We start from the raw sequence: 13,483 nt of genomic DNA on the forward strand, positions 1-13,483 counted from the left end.
CCAGGAAGCATATTACTTAGTGAATAAAATAATAGACAGAGATATAAAGTTCCGATTTAATAAAAGAGTTCCTAGAATGCTTAAAAAAATGAAAAGAAAATAATAAACTATTATTTTGGAAATGTGGAATTTTTGTTGACCAGATACATCTTATGTTCACTTTGTCAAACACACTAAGTAGCGGCCATGCGTGTTAGATGTATGCGGCTGTTTCAGGATAGAAGGTACTATTTATGAAGAGATCACAAAAAAATATTTATAAGAAAGCCGAATATATATCTGCGTAAATAATATAGCGAAGAGAAATTAATGAAAAGGATTCCCATAAGAACATTAAAAATGAATGATTTTGCAAAATATCTTGTTGCATTTATTGCAATTATCATACAAAATGTTGCCGCTAGTAATATAAGTTCATCTGGCGAAAAATCAGTTTTTGCCCATTTTATTGTTGGTAATGCTGCTAGTATGACACTTGAAGATTGGAAATCTGATATTGCTTTAGCACAGACTGCTCATATTGATGGATTTGCCTTGAATATAGCTTCGAATGATGGTACTAATGATGCTATATTGAACATTGCCTATGAAGCTGCCGAAACCTTGAATTTCAAAATGTTTTTGAGTTTTGATTATGCCTCCACCGGGGCTTGGTCTTCTTCGGCTGTAATTTCAACTATCAATAAGTACAAAACATATCTGGCACAATTTCACTATAGTGGTAAACCATTAGTTTCCACTTTTATCGGATCCTCAAACAAAGGCGACTGGGCAAATATCAAAGAGCAGACTGGGTGCTTCTTCATGCCGGATTGGACTGATTTGGGTACGCCAGAGGTAGTGGCTGCCGAAACAGTGATCGATGGTGCATTTAGCTGGGATGCTTGGCCTAATGGTCCAAATAATAAGACAACTATTTCTGATACTGAATATAAAAGTTCCTTGGAAAGCAAACCTTATATGATGCCAGTATCTCCATGGTTCTATACCAATCTTCCTCAGTGGGATAAGAATTGGTTATGGCGAGGTGACGACTTATGGTATGAGAGATGGTTGCAAGTTTTGGATATCAACCCAGCATTAGTTGAAATAATATCTTGGAATGATTTTGGTGAATCACATTATATTGGTCCTATTTATGAGATGGGAATTCCTTCAGGCGCTTCTTGGTATGTGGATGGAATGAAACACGATGGCTGGAGGGCACTTTTGCCATTTTTCATAGACGCGTATAAAAGCGGTGAACTAAATGCAAAGCCAACTGAAGATGTACTTTCGTTTTGGTATAAGATAACTCCAAACACTGCAGGTGGCACAGGTGGTACCACTGGAAACACTGCAAGTCAAGGTCAGACTATTTATCCAGTTTCCGAAGTCTCAGAAGACCTTATCTTCGTAAGCGTCATTGCGAAAAATACAGCTACGTTATCTATCCAGATAGGAGGAACTTCTTCTATCACTTCATTCCCAATAAGTGCTGGTCCCAATTTTTATAGTATTCCAATGGGGAAGTCTTCAGGATCACCGATATTCACCTTGTCAAGAAATAACAAAACTGTGAAAAATGTAACGGGTCCTACAATTTTGCAAACAGCAACCAATGGATTAGTTAATTTCAATGCTTACTCCGGATCTGCCTGAAAGTACGCAAAGCATGATCATATGCGTCCTTAAGGAATCTTTAATATATATTTTAATAGATTATAGATACTAATATAGAGAAAAAATGCAAACAAATTTATAATATCACCGTAATTCTAACCTTGTCTTAAGCGTAATAAGTATGAAAGAAAATGAGCCTGAATTAGGCAATACAATAGGAAGATTTCATCTGAAATAGGCGAACGGAATGGCTCACAAAATTTGGGTCGATTTTGGTATTATTGATGTGTGCAATCCGCAACAGTTTTTCACCATGGTCAACAGCCTTGAGCTGATAACACCAAATAATCCCACTATTTTTATAGCTTTTAACTATTATTAATTACTACTATCATGTATATAGACACATAAGACTCACAACCAAATTTCTGTAATGGTTTCGGTTACGTCTTTAGAACGCAACGTGATAGTTAATGTATATTAAAGTAGAATAAAATAAAAGAATAGGTGAAATAAACCCTATTTATAGGTGAGAAAAGGAAATGGGACAACAAGATGAAAAGAGTAAGAAGTAATTAAAGATCTCGGAGATGAGAAATAATGGAGAGAAAAGGATTGGTGGAAAAACGAAATGGAGTTAATGAGAAGAGAAAAAAGTAGATCAGTGCCTAGATCAGTACGTAGATCATACAATTTCCCTTTTATATACTATTAAGTGTTTACATTTACTTTGTATTTTATTATCATTCCATTAATATTTATGAGCTGAGATTCAGATACACGTCCAATATACGGTCTCCAGTACGTGAGCCATGTTGAAATCCACTATGCCTTACCCTAGCAATCATCCATTAAGCGAGTCTGACCAATAATGTAATTATTCTATTAAACATATGTCTTCCTTTCAAAACTTTTCATTGGTTTTAGCCCCCATTTTTTGAGCATTTCAATATCTTCTTTCCAGCCATTACACATGGTTGTTAACATTTTTTCTCCAGTAAAGATGGCATTACAACCACACATGAAGCATAAAAATTGCTCATGTTCTTTCATTGTATAACGACCTGCTGCCAACCTAATGATGGAATTTGGCATAATAAGTCTCGCAGTGGCAATGGTTTTCAAGATTTGTTCGAATTTCAATTTTCTTTCTGAGTTTGCTGGTAGATTTTCAAGCTCTTTTGCCATTGGGGTTCCTTTGATAGGTACCAACCTATTAATAGGCAAGGATTCTGGATGCCTCTTCATTGTAGATAAAGTATGTAAAAAACTCACATGGTCTTCTTCAGTTTCACCTAGTCCCAAAATACCGCCTGTACATGCGTTAATACCTGCCTCTTGAACATTATTGATAGTTGCTAGCCTATCCGAGAATGCACGAGTTGAAATCACATTGGGATAATGTTCTCTAGATGTGTCAATATTGTGATTGTAAGCAGTTAAACCTGCCTTAGCAAAATCATCGGCCTGCTGCTTATCAATCATGCCAAGGGTCACACATGTTTCAAGTTTCAATTCGTTATTGATCTTTTTAACCATTTCTGTGATTTTTTTCATGCCCGATTTACGTCCCTTCATTTCTCTCCATGCTGCTCCCATACAAAACCTTGTCGACCCATTCTCTTTTGCAGTTTTTGCCTTTGCTAGAACTTCCTCAATTGAAATCATTTTTTCTGCTTCCACACCAGTATCGTATCTATTGGATTGTGCACAATATTTACAGTCCTCAGTGCACCCTCCTGTCTTGATAGATAAAAGAGTACATAACTGCACTTCAGTGGGGTCATGGAATTTTCGATGTTGGACTTGAGCCTGAAATGCCAATTCCATTAACGGCATATTATAAATTTCTTTAATTTCCTCCACTGTCCAGGTGTTAATTGGCCTTTCAGTCAGCATTGCGATATCAATTGCTTTCATATGAGTGGCCGGTTGGCTTGGATTAATCGAATAGCTTTGTTGAACAGCAGTGCTAGCAACGCCATAGGCCCTCCTAGCGGCATACAGTAAGGTCGTTTTTGGAATAATTCTAATGATAAAAGACTTCAAAGCAATCATTGTATTTGATGAGGCAACATAAAAAACAAGAAAAGAAAAAGGAAATAAGTGTTTTTGAAAAATTATAAATTGTTTGAATATTTGCTGCTTATATGCACTTTTTTATGTGCGGTGGGATTCACCGCTTTAAAATTTCCATTTTGAGACATGACTCGGAGTCATCCCCAACAAAAACATTAAGTAAACTCTCTTTTGATTAATAAACTAAGCCATCTGATTGGCTGAAACCCGATTGTTGTCAAGAGAAAAAAGGAAGCTGATTACAGTTTGTTATATAAAAAATCCAACATCATTTTAGATTATATGGAACTGACCATCCACCTGTTCTTTTTTATTTTTTTTTCTACTCAGCAAATTAATCAATTCATTTTGCAGATTTGAGAATCTATATTAGCCTATTTTTGCCAGATGATTGGCATACGCGAGTATTAATTCTTTTCGGTATCATAGGAGTGGAAATTTTAAATCTAATGATTTACTTCAGTATCTATTTTTTTACCATTAATTGCTTCGAACTTCTAAAAGATTCCAAGCATAAAAAGCCAAGTTCCAAGTTTCAATAACTGCATCATTCCCTATAGGAAGTATAATATATTATCTTATATCATTCCCATTTCATCTCTTTTTATTTGTATTGATATGGTTAAGTCAATGTATGGTCACTAGGAGCAGGAATAGTGGATTTCATCATGGTCAACATAATGGAAGCTATATATTTGAGCTCATTGAATTCCTTAATAGTGAAACACCAAGTGTTTTCGTTGGTTTGATGGTGGATTGCAATTTGGGATGCTTTGTTCTGGGAAGCAGTTTCATTGGTGGTGTTAATATCTTCAGGGTTCATGATTGCCTAACTAAATACTGGTTTATAAATACATAATGATAATCAAAACAAAAATGAAAATGATTAATAATTTATGAGCTGAAGTTTGATTAGGTGTCTTAAATATCTGAATTATCTTGTAAGTATTTGGGGGGCATGAGTCCTTGGCTATTGCGCCATGTTAAGAGGTCTAAACTACAAAAAGACTGGCACATACCTCTGGTCCTACAGCAAAAAATCTGCTATCTCAATTTTCAAGCTATGAAAATTCATAATAACACATTGAAAAGAGTAGAATTTTTTTTTTGTAATTTGCAATACACTCTTCGAATGTAAATTATTCTCAGTTTAAGTAACAAAATTTCCACTGCCTTTTACCTGCTTTTGTTTGGTAATCACGCATAAAAGCGAATAATTCCAATAAGGATGAAGAGTTATTCCTTATACTATAACAATACTTATCTTAGCTGATATCGTATTGGCTATAGTAATAAGAAAGTCAAATAGCTATCACAGTAATTAGTCTCTAGCTATTTGATGAACTCACAACTCAACTAATGGTTCGGGATATAACAACTTGCTATGACACTGACTTCTGTAGGTATAAACACAGTAAGGTATATGGTTATTCAGTATAAATAAAAATGGAGGAATAGTTAATTAATTGTTATGAGTTAACATAATTATAGGTTGAGAATTATTAAAGACAAAAGGACAACACAATAATAGGAAAGTAGGGTGACTATAATCGTACTATGTATGATAGTACGCTGCCATCGGGCTCCGCTGCACCCCAACGAGCATTTTTCCCCAAGCATATAATATACATTGAATATCAATAGATAACATAATATTTTCAATTCCTAAATAATCTGTAGTATTTAATAAATATCTATATGTAGCAATACTTAATAACATAAATAAAGAATTGGGTACCATATTGGTTGTATGAATCCCTGGGAAAAGTCTTGAATTCAAATTGACTAAAAATAATCAACTCAATAAAAAACATACGAAGGAAGAAACACGGGGCAGAATTTTCCGGTTATATTTGTAGAAATACATCATATGACGCTTTAAACAGAGGATTAGCCTGAAACAACTCCCTTGATCTTATAACCTTGACCTATAGGACACAATTCCTCGGAAAAGGTGGGTCGGTTAACACTGGCAAATCGCGTGCAGTTAACTTTTTTAAACAGCATCACCAAAAACTTGCATTTGCTTGCCCATATTTTGCTAACTATGCACACCAGCAATTTATATTTGGATGGTTCTGAACACATGGTTTCGATCGGGCGTATAAACTGTGACTCCGGACTCTATATGCCCGAATGCTTGTATTTAAACAGTCATATGTAGGTTTCTGGCAACCGGAAGTGTCATTTAAAGATATGAATTATAAATATGGGACGGATTGCTAATGATTTCTCTATTAGTTTAGTTGAATAGACTATCAAACACCATCACCAACAAAATGACAACTGAGAAAATCACCTTTTGCTTCAACTGGCAAACTGCCCCATATCATATCCCTGTGTACCTTGCACAAACCAAGGGCTACTTTAAAGATGTGGGCCTTGATATTGCGCTTTTGGAACCAACTAATCCGAGTGATGTTACTGAGTTGATCGGCTCTGGTAAATGTGACATGGGTTTGAAGGCCATGGTCCATACATTGGCTGCTAAAGCCCGTGGTTTTCCTGTCACTTCCGTTGGATCCCTTTTGGATGAGCCTTTCACTGGCGTCTTGTATTTAGAAGGATCAGGAATCACTACCGATTTCCGATCATTAAAAGGTAAGCGGATTGGATACGTGGGTGAATTTGGCAAAATCCAGATTGACGAGTTGACCAAACATTATGGGATGACTCCAGACGATTACACTGCGGTGAGATGCGGCATGAATGTTTCCAAATGTATCATCGAAGGCTCAATTGATGCTGGTATTGGTATCGAGTGTGTGCAGCAGGTTGAGTTGGAAGAATGGTGCCGCTCTCAAGGACGTCCTGCAACTGACGCGAAGATGTTGAGAATTGACAAGCTCGCAGAGTTGGGCTGTTGCTGCTTCTGCACGATTTTGTACATCTGCAATGACAACTTTTTGGAGAAAAACCCAGAAAAGGTCAGAAAGTTCATGAGCGCCATTAAAAAAGCTACCGATTTTGTGCTTCAAAACCCCGCTGAAGCCTGGGCGGAATATACTAATTTTAAGCCAGCAATGGGTACAAACTTGGCCAGAAAAATGTTCGAGCGTTGCTACGCTTACTTGTCAGAATCTTTATATAACGTCCATCGTGACTGGCGCAAGGTGACTGCCTACGGTAAGCGATTAGAAATCTTACCCGAGGACTATGAATCCAACTACACCAACAAGTACTTGTCCTGGGATGAACCTCAAGAAGCCAAAGACCCTTTGGAGGCCCAGAAATTGATGGCTGCACACCAGGATATCTGCAGGGCCTCTGGTGGTTACCGTCGTTTGGTGTTGTAAGTTGTCTTTCGATTTCTTTAGCTACATAGGTGACTTCTAACCTTATTCGATTAATATCTATCTTAAAATCCTGTAAGATTTTAGTTATCTATTTTTTTTTTTATAAAAAAAAAAACGGTTTGGAAGGTTACTCAATTTCCCTTACATATTCGTACAGAGTTACGATGTTTAAAAATAAACATCTTCTAAACATTTTTCCCTTTCGAAAAGAAAAAACAAAAAAATCAAATCATAAATAAAACCAAAGACGGTTTCCACACCCCAAAATGGACTGTGTTCACTCTTAATGCTGCAATATTTACACAACAACACGCCTCAAATCTCCGATATTCACAGAAAACGGCTTCTGGTATTTATTTTTTTGGGTACTGTCACTTGAAAAAATCGAATTGTTCCTAAATTGCACGCAAACAATATGTAATAGGTGGATGGTATGAGAATGAGCCAAATCTCATTAATTGAAGAGAAAAATATTTCTATAAATCATGGTATTGTAATATTAACTTGATTTTTTATTAAAATATTATATAAGGGATAAGTGGTTTAGTACCTCTTTAAATGGATAATGAGTATAGAATAGTAGTTATAAGATAAGGAATAACATAGTGAATAGTAGTTATAAGATAAGGAATAACATAGTGAATAACATAGTGAATAAGATAGGGAAAATAGAAAGGATCCGATAAGAAGTTATTGATTAGGTAATGAATGAACAAAACTGCTAGTATATGTTACAGATGTGTTCCAGCGAGATAGCCTAATCCACTTATAATAGTTATCAATACATATATATAAATGAGTCAAATTTGCATTAGAAACCTCCTATTCTTTTATATTCAGTATATTACGGCTAATAACAGACTAAAACACTACTTGGCAAACTCATTGATAACAGAAACTGGCGGAACATATTTCCCAACTGGATTATATACGACATCTTCAAAAGCTTGTCCAAAAGATTTAGGACCACCGACAGCAAGAGCCTTTTCGGTCTTGACCCACAAGTCAGAAGGAGACAATGCCAAAACGAAGACCATAATACCATAGCGGTACTCTGGGGTTCCAACTGCTTCACCACTATCAGCATATGAAACAGAGATTAAGTCTGGAACAGAGCAAACTGTTTCCCAGTCATCAGAGCCATGCTTTTGTACCTTAGCCAAAATATTTTCATTTTTGAATGGAATTACCATTTTGTCTTTATTTTCGTTTTCAATACTGACCTCACCGTAAACATGGCCCTTGAAAAGCTTCTTTTCTACCCCAACAATCTTACCAGCGAATATCTGTTTACCAGAAATAGAACCACCAACCGATTCAATAATTCTTTCAGGTAATTTATTGATTTCGAATTTTTGACGAGCAATTCTAATAGCCCTACCAATTCTCCAGGCAGTGGAAAGAGAATTATGAACAGTCATTTCTACCAAGTGTTTAGACGACATTGGCACGTTGACAACTCCAACATGAGCACCAATTTCCGCTAATGCTGCACGCATCATCTTTTCAACAAAAATGTCAGATTGAGCACCAGTGATCAAAAACTTGTTGCCGTTACCATCTGAAACGGAAGTTTCGGTCAAATACATTTCGTCACTAAGAGCACATGGCAAGATCTGGGAGTGGGTTGGATAGGCTCTACCCATCAAATCAGCATCAATAACTGGGAGATTCAACTTTGTGGAGGCACCACAATACATTCCCTTGAATCCATTCCCTCCACCAATTTCAAGAGGGAACACACCATCCGCCTTGGTTTTGATGTAATCGAACAAAGCTTCACTGGCGTCTGTTAATTCATCACCTTGTAATTGTTCATCAGCAACCGTTGGAGATCCAGCAAAGCCAACAGTAATAAATTTCCCCTCACCAGTGGCATATTTTGGAGCGTCATGCAAATCTATCACTCTAACTATAGCACCGTTTCGAAGCATATTTCTCATTTCCAAAAAGATTGGGTAAGGAGTACCACCACCACCACATCCTAAAATATATGTACCAATTCTGATGAATTCCAAATCAGTTTCGGAGATAATCCATTCTCTATTTTCATTAACAAATGGCTTATACGCTTGGAAATCAAAAATCTCTGCATCAGCATGGGAGGCCTCCTTATCACCAAAGCTTGAGTCTTTATAAACAGCTTCGGCTTTCTGTTCCTCTTTTTTCTCTTCGGCATAAACTCCACTATCGACACTTTCAATTTTCAGGATAGCCATAGAAATCTTTTCATAATCGATATCAGCAACAACCTTGATAACAAAAGTGTAGGTACGATCAACATAAGGAACTGGGTCGTAAGCAAGGTCCACAATTTGCACAGATGATTCAAGGGCACCCTTGGACACAATATCAGCGGTCACTTCTTTAGTCATTCTGCTAATAACCTCATCCTTTTCATTAATACTACCAAGAAACTCAATCTTGTGCAAGTAGGCAGATAATTTACCCATGGCAGCACCAATAGCATTGGCGACCTGATAGTATGGGGGTCTGTAAACTTTAGAAGCACCATCCAACTCCATTGGAGAAATGAATGAACCACCGCCAACTAAGAGGACTGGAACTGGTTCAGGACTAGTTCTCATTCTGTCAATAACTCTTTCCAATTTTAACTTGACAATAGATTTAAAGTTCTCTTGGTATGTTTCACTGAACATTCCCTGCACTTTGGTCTTGTCTCCAACTTTGAATATGGTTTCTCCATCAGTGATAGCAACGGTAACATCAGTAGAAGTAACAGTATCACCACCAAAGACTTTAGCTCTACTCTTGATTTCAGAACCAACAGAGTCTGGGCCAACTGTCATCACACTGTTAGATTCACGCACGATGGAACCACCACCCAATCCGATACTTTCAACGTGTGGCATAGAAAAGTTCATTCTTACACCACCAACTTCTGAGTGAGAAGATGATTGTCTTGGAAAGCCTGAAGGCAAAAGAAGACCGACATCAGTAGTGGTACCCCCAATATCAACAACCATAATACTCTTACCATGTACACCCTCCTCTTGTGAACAAAGGAAAGCAGCACCTCTCATGGAATTAGTAGCACCAGAAGAAAAAGTTCTAATTGGTGTCTCAAGCGCTTCATTAACCGTCAACACTGTACCATCATTCTGGGTCAATAGAATGGGACAATAGAAACCTCTAGAACGAACTGACTTTATGAATGAGCCAATAATCTTGGCAGCAAATGACATAATCGAAGCATTCAAAATTGAGGCATTTTCTCTTGGCAAAAAGCCTATGCCGGAAACAGTATGGGACATGACAACATTTCCATCGGGAATAACTTGCTTGATCAATTCGGCAGCTCTTATTTCGTGTGATTTGTCGATGATTGCAAAAATACCAACGATGGCGATGCACTTAATTCCAAGCGCCTTTATTTTTCTGGCATGCTCAAGAATCGCTTCTTCATCAAGAGGTTGGATCTCATTACCATCAACTCTGTGTCCACCGTTGACGAAAGCAGTATAACTCTTAATGATATTCGTTAACCCTGCCGGGAAATCTGAGAATGGGTAAGATCCTTTGGAGTAAGGACCACATAACCGGAGGACCGCAACAGGTTCTAATCTTGCTTTATCCTGTTCAACCACGGCATTAATGAAATGAGTTGTACCAATCGTAACAGATAATACATCCTTAGGGCTATAACCCTTATCTTCATCAAACAAGCGATCAATGGCATTAGAAATACCATCAGATACATCGGCTGTGGTCGAAGATTTATGATAGGCAATCACACCTCGCGATTCTGATTCAAACTGGGTAGGATCAAGAAGAACGGAATCTGTGTTTGTTCCTCCGACGTCGATACCAATTAACAAATTTTTGCTGCTCATTATTATAATTGTTAAATTTTTTTTTTGTTGTTGTTTTAGTATTATTCTTGGCGGAAGTAGAGTGCCTTCATTGGAACTCTGAAGTCACTGTAGTGATACCCATTTATATTAAATAGCAACATCACCGTGAATGGAGACCATTGGCCATTACAATAATTCCGTCGCAATATTTACTGTCGACAAAGGATGTTTATCATCTGTGGTTTAGAGATTAGATCATACAAATGCTGGCCTTTTGTTTTTTTCGCAGTAAATATTACCTCATTAAGCTTATCAGTGATAATCGCACTCTGCATTACTCTAGTTTCCTCAAAAAACTGCAAAAAATCCAGGCTTGGTTATTATTTTACATCAATCACCATATTTCTCTCGGAAAAATGCCTTTTGTTTATAGCTAACATGTACTTTTCTTTCAATCAAGTTGATATTTTTTTCAATACTTCTCGGTAATCGCTTTTCTTGCATATTTTTGGACGTCTCTATTCCTGCAAGGACTTCTAAATAGAGGAACCATTGCTATCGGATATTTCGTTTATTAAACGTTTTATCTATTGAAGAAAGTTTTGCTATCGGAAATATGCTTCCAAGGAATTTCTGGCTGCATAGGAAATATTGGCTAAGGAATAGATAAAACGATAATAGAAGCTTAGTATCATGCTCAATATTTCCCATTTACCAATATATATAGAATAGCTGGTGCTATTGTCCGAATATGTTGCCCTCCTAAATTTTGCATAGATTATTCACCAGCAATCACAACCCACACGAAATGCTGATGCTTTCCAAAATTCATGATTTCATTAAGGTGACTCCCGGCGAAGGGATCGAGGAGGTCAACTACTTGCGTAACAAAGATATCATTCCTATGGGTCCAAAAAGAAGAATTTGGGGTATTTGGTCTCTAACCTTTTATTGGTCCATCACTAATGTCACAATTTCTACCTGGACTGGAGCCTCTTCTTTGCTTTCATTAGGGCTTTCGGTCGGCGAAACAATGGGGATTATTATCATTGGTAATGTTATTATTTCTGCTTTAGCTCTTCTAAATGCAGCACCAGGTGGTTACTACCATATTGGTTACACAATTTCTCAAAGAGTTGTTTTTGGTATTAGAGGCTCAACAATTGGTATTATTATCAGAATAATTTTGTCTGTCGTGTGGTTTGGCTCTCAAGCCTATCTTGGTGCATTATGTTTGAATTGTGTCTTTGCATCTTGGAGTCATAAATTCTTAACAATGTCCGATACCATTCCAAAATCTGTGAACATGACTACTCAAGAATTAATTGGCTTTGTCGTGTTTCAAATCATTTCTCTCCCTCCTCTACTTATCAAGCCAGAGAGATTCAATAAACCTTTGATGGTTACTTGTATCCTTACTTTTTTCACCATGATGGGTATGACTATCTGGATTGTGTCAAGAAATGGCGGAAGTGATGGTTCATTGATGCATACTTCTACTTCCATGAGCTCCTCTACTAGAGGATGGTATTGGATTTTCGGTATCAGTTCATGGTATGGTAGTCTTTCTGCCGGTGTCTCAAACCAATCTGATTTCACTAGATTTTCAAAGAAAACTTGGTCATCTTTTTGGGGCACCATATTTTCATTAGTAGTCGTTGGTACAGTGATTCCATTGATGGGTCTTGTTACTGCTTCTGCTTATAAGGACAAGTATGGTGAAGAAGTTTGGATGCCAAATCAAATTATCATGAACTGGTTAAAAGACGATTACAGTCCTAAATCCAGAGCTGCCGCTTTTTTCGCGGGTTTAACATTCACTTTATCACAAATCTGTTTCAACACCATGGGTAATGCATATGCGGGTGGTATGGACTTGTCTGGTTTGCTTCCTAAATATTTCAACATTACCCGTGGTACTATTCTCACCGCTCTTTTATCTTGGGTTGTCCAACCTTGGGACTTCTACAATACTTCATCCACTTTTGTCACTGTCATGTCTTCTTTTTCTGTCTTCATGTCACCGATCGTTGGCATAATTATCGCCGATTTTTGGGTCGTTAGAAAAAAACATCTTAAATTGACTCATTTGTACAGTGATGATGTGAATGGTAAATATTGGTATTGGAATGGAATAAACTATAGAAATTTGTTAATTTGGGTTACCGCTTTTGCTCCTGCCCTTCCAGGTTTGATTAACAATGTCACACCAACAATTAAAGTTAACGGAGGTATCAAGAAATTCTACTATGGGAATACCATTTTTGAATATTGTATTGCATTCTTTTTAACCATTGCTTCATCATATATTTGGCCATATGAAAATATTGAAGAAGAAGATGCCTGTGATTACTTTGACACATTCACTGAAGAAGAATGCCACAAGAAAAACATAGTTCCTTACTCCCAAATTACGGAAAGTGATTTCCAAATCGACCCAGTTGTTAGTATGTTGTCAAGAGAGCATGGTATTGTCTTACCTGAAAAGGCTGATGACTAAGAGTCAAGTAACAAATGCGCCAGAATTTTTTTTTTTTTTTGATTATTTGCTTTGCTCTTTTCATTTCTCAATTTTAAAATGCATTCCCTAATCACCACTTACAGATAGTAATAAACTATTTCATGATAAATTCATATTCGAATTATTTAAATCTCTTGTAGTTAACTAGACAATCTTTTAGCATTTTTTAC

General features: G+C 36.9%; 5 protein-coding genes across 5 annotated transcripts; 3 read left to right on the top strand and 2 right to left on the bottom strand. All coding sequences in view use genetic code 12, as the record gives it.

Moving 5' to 3' along the window:
- Positions 1 to 339: 339 nt before the first annotated feature.
- On the top strand, positions 340 to 1,641 carry DASC09_008800 (glycoside hydrolase family 71 protein; the record flags this gene model as incomplete). Its single annotated transcript, XM_064994483.1, has 1 exon — positions 340 to 1,641. The coding sequence occupies one exon, from the start codon at positions 340 to 342 to the stop codon at positions 1,639 to 1,641; it is 1,302 nt and encodes a 433-aa protein (XP_064850555.1).
- Positions 1,642 to 2,487: 846 nt separating this feature from the next.
- Positions 2,488 to 3,660, bottom strand: BIO2 (biotin synthase; the record flags this gene model as incomplete). The annotated part of the gene is made up of 1 exon (XM_064994484.1): positions 2,488 to 3,660. One exon carries the CDS (start codon positions 3,658 to 3,660, stop codon positions 2,488 to 2,490), a length of 1,173 nt encoding a protein of 390 aa, XP_064850556.1.
- Positions 3,661 to 5,960: 2,300 nt separating this feature from the next.
- DASC09_008820 (NMT1/THI5 family protein) lies at positions 5,961 to 6,977 on the top strand (the record flags this gene model as incomplete). The annotated part of the gene is made up of 1 exon (XM_064994485.1): positions 5,961 to 6,977. One exon carries the CDS (start codon positions 5,961 to 5,963, stop codon positions 6,975 to 6,977), a length of 1,017 nt encoding a protein of 338 aa, XP_064850557.1.
- An 869-nt stretch (positions 6,978 to 7,846) lies between these two features.
- DASC09_008830 (uncharacterized protein) lies at positions 7,847 to 10,831 on the bottom strand (the record flags this gene model as incomplete). The annotated part of the gene is made up of 1 exon (XM_064994486.1): positions 7,847 to 10,831. The coding sequence occupies one exon, from the start codon at positions 10,829 to 10,831 to the stop codon at positions 7,847 to 7,849; it is 2,985 nt and encodes a 994-aa protein (XP_064850558.1).
- Positions 10,832 to 11,600: 769 nt separating this feature from the next.
- Positions 11,601 to 13,292, top strand: DASC09_008840 (nucleobase cation symporter-1 family protein; the record flags this gene model as incomplete). Its single annotated transcript, XM_064994487.1, has 1 exon — positions 11,601 to 13,292. The coding sequence occupies one exon, from the start codon at positions 11,601 to 11,603 to the stop codon at positions 13,290 to 13,292; it is 1,692 nt and encodes a 563-aa protein (XP_064850559.1).
- Positions 13,293 to 13,483: the final 191 nt, after the last annotated feature.

This window comes from Saccharomycopsis crataegensis, assembly GCF_037102585.1.
Source record: "Saccharomycopsis crataegensis DNA, jcf7180000000073, whole genome shotgun sequence".
NCBI lineage: Eukaryota > Fungi > Ascomycota > Saccharomycetes > Ascoideales > Saccharomycopsidaceae > Saccharomycopsis > Saccharomycopsis crataegensis.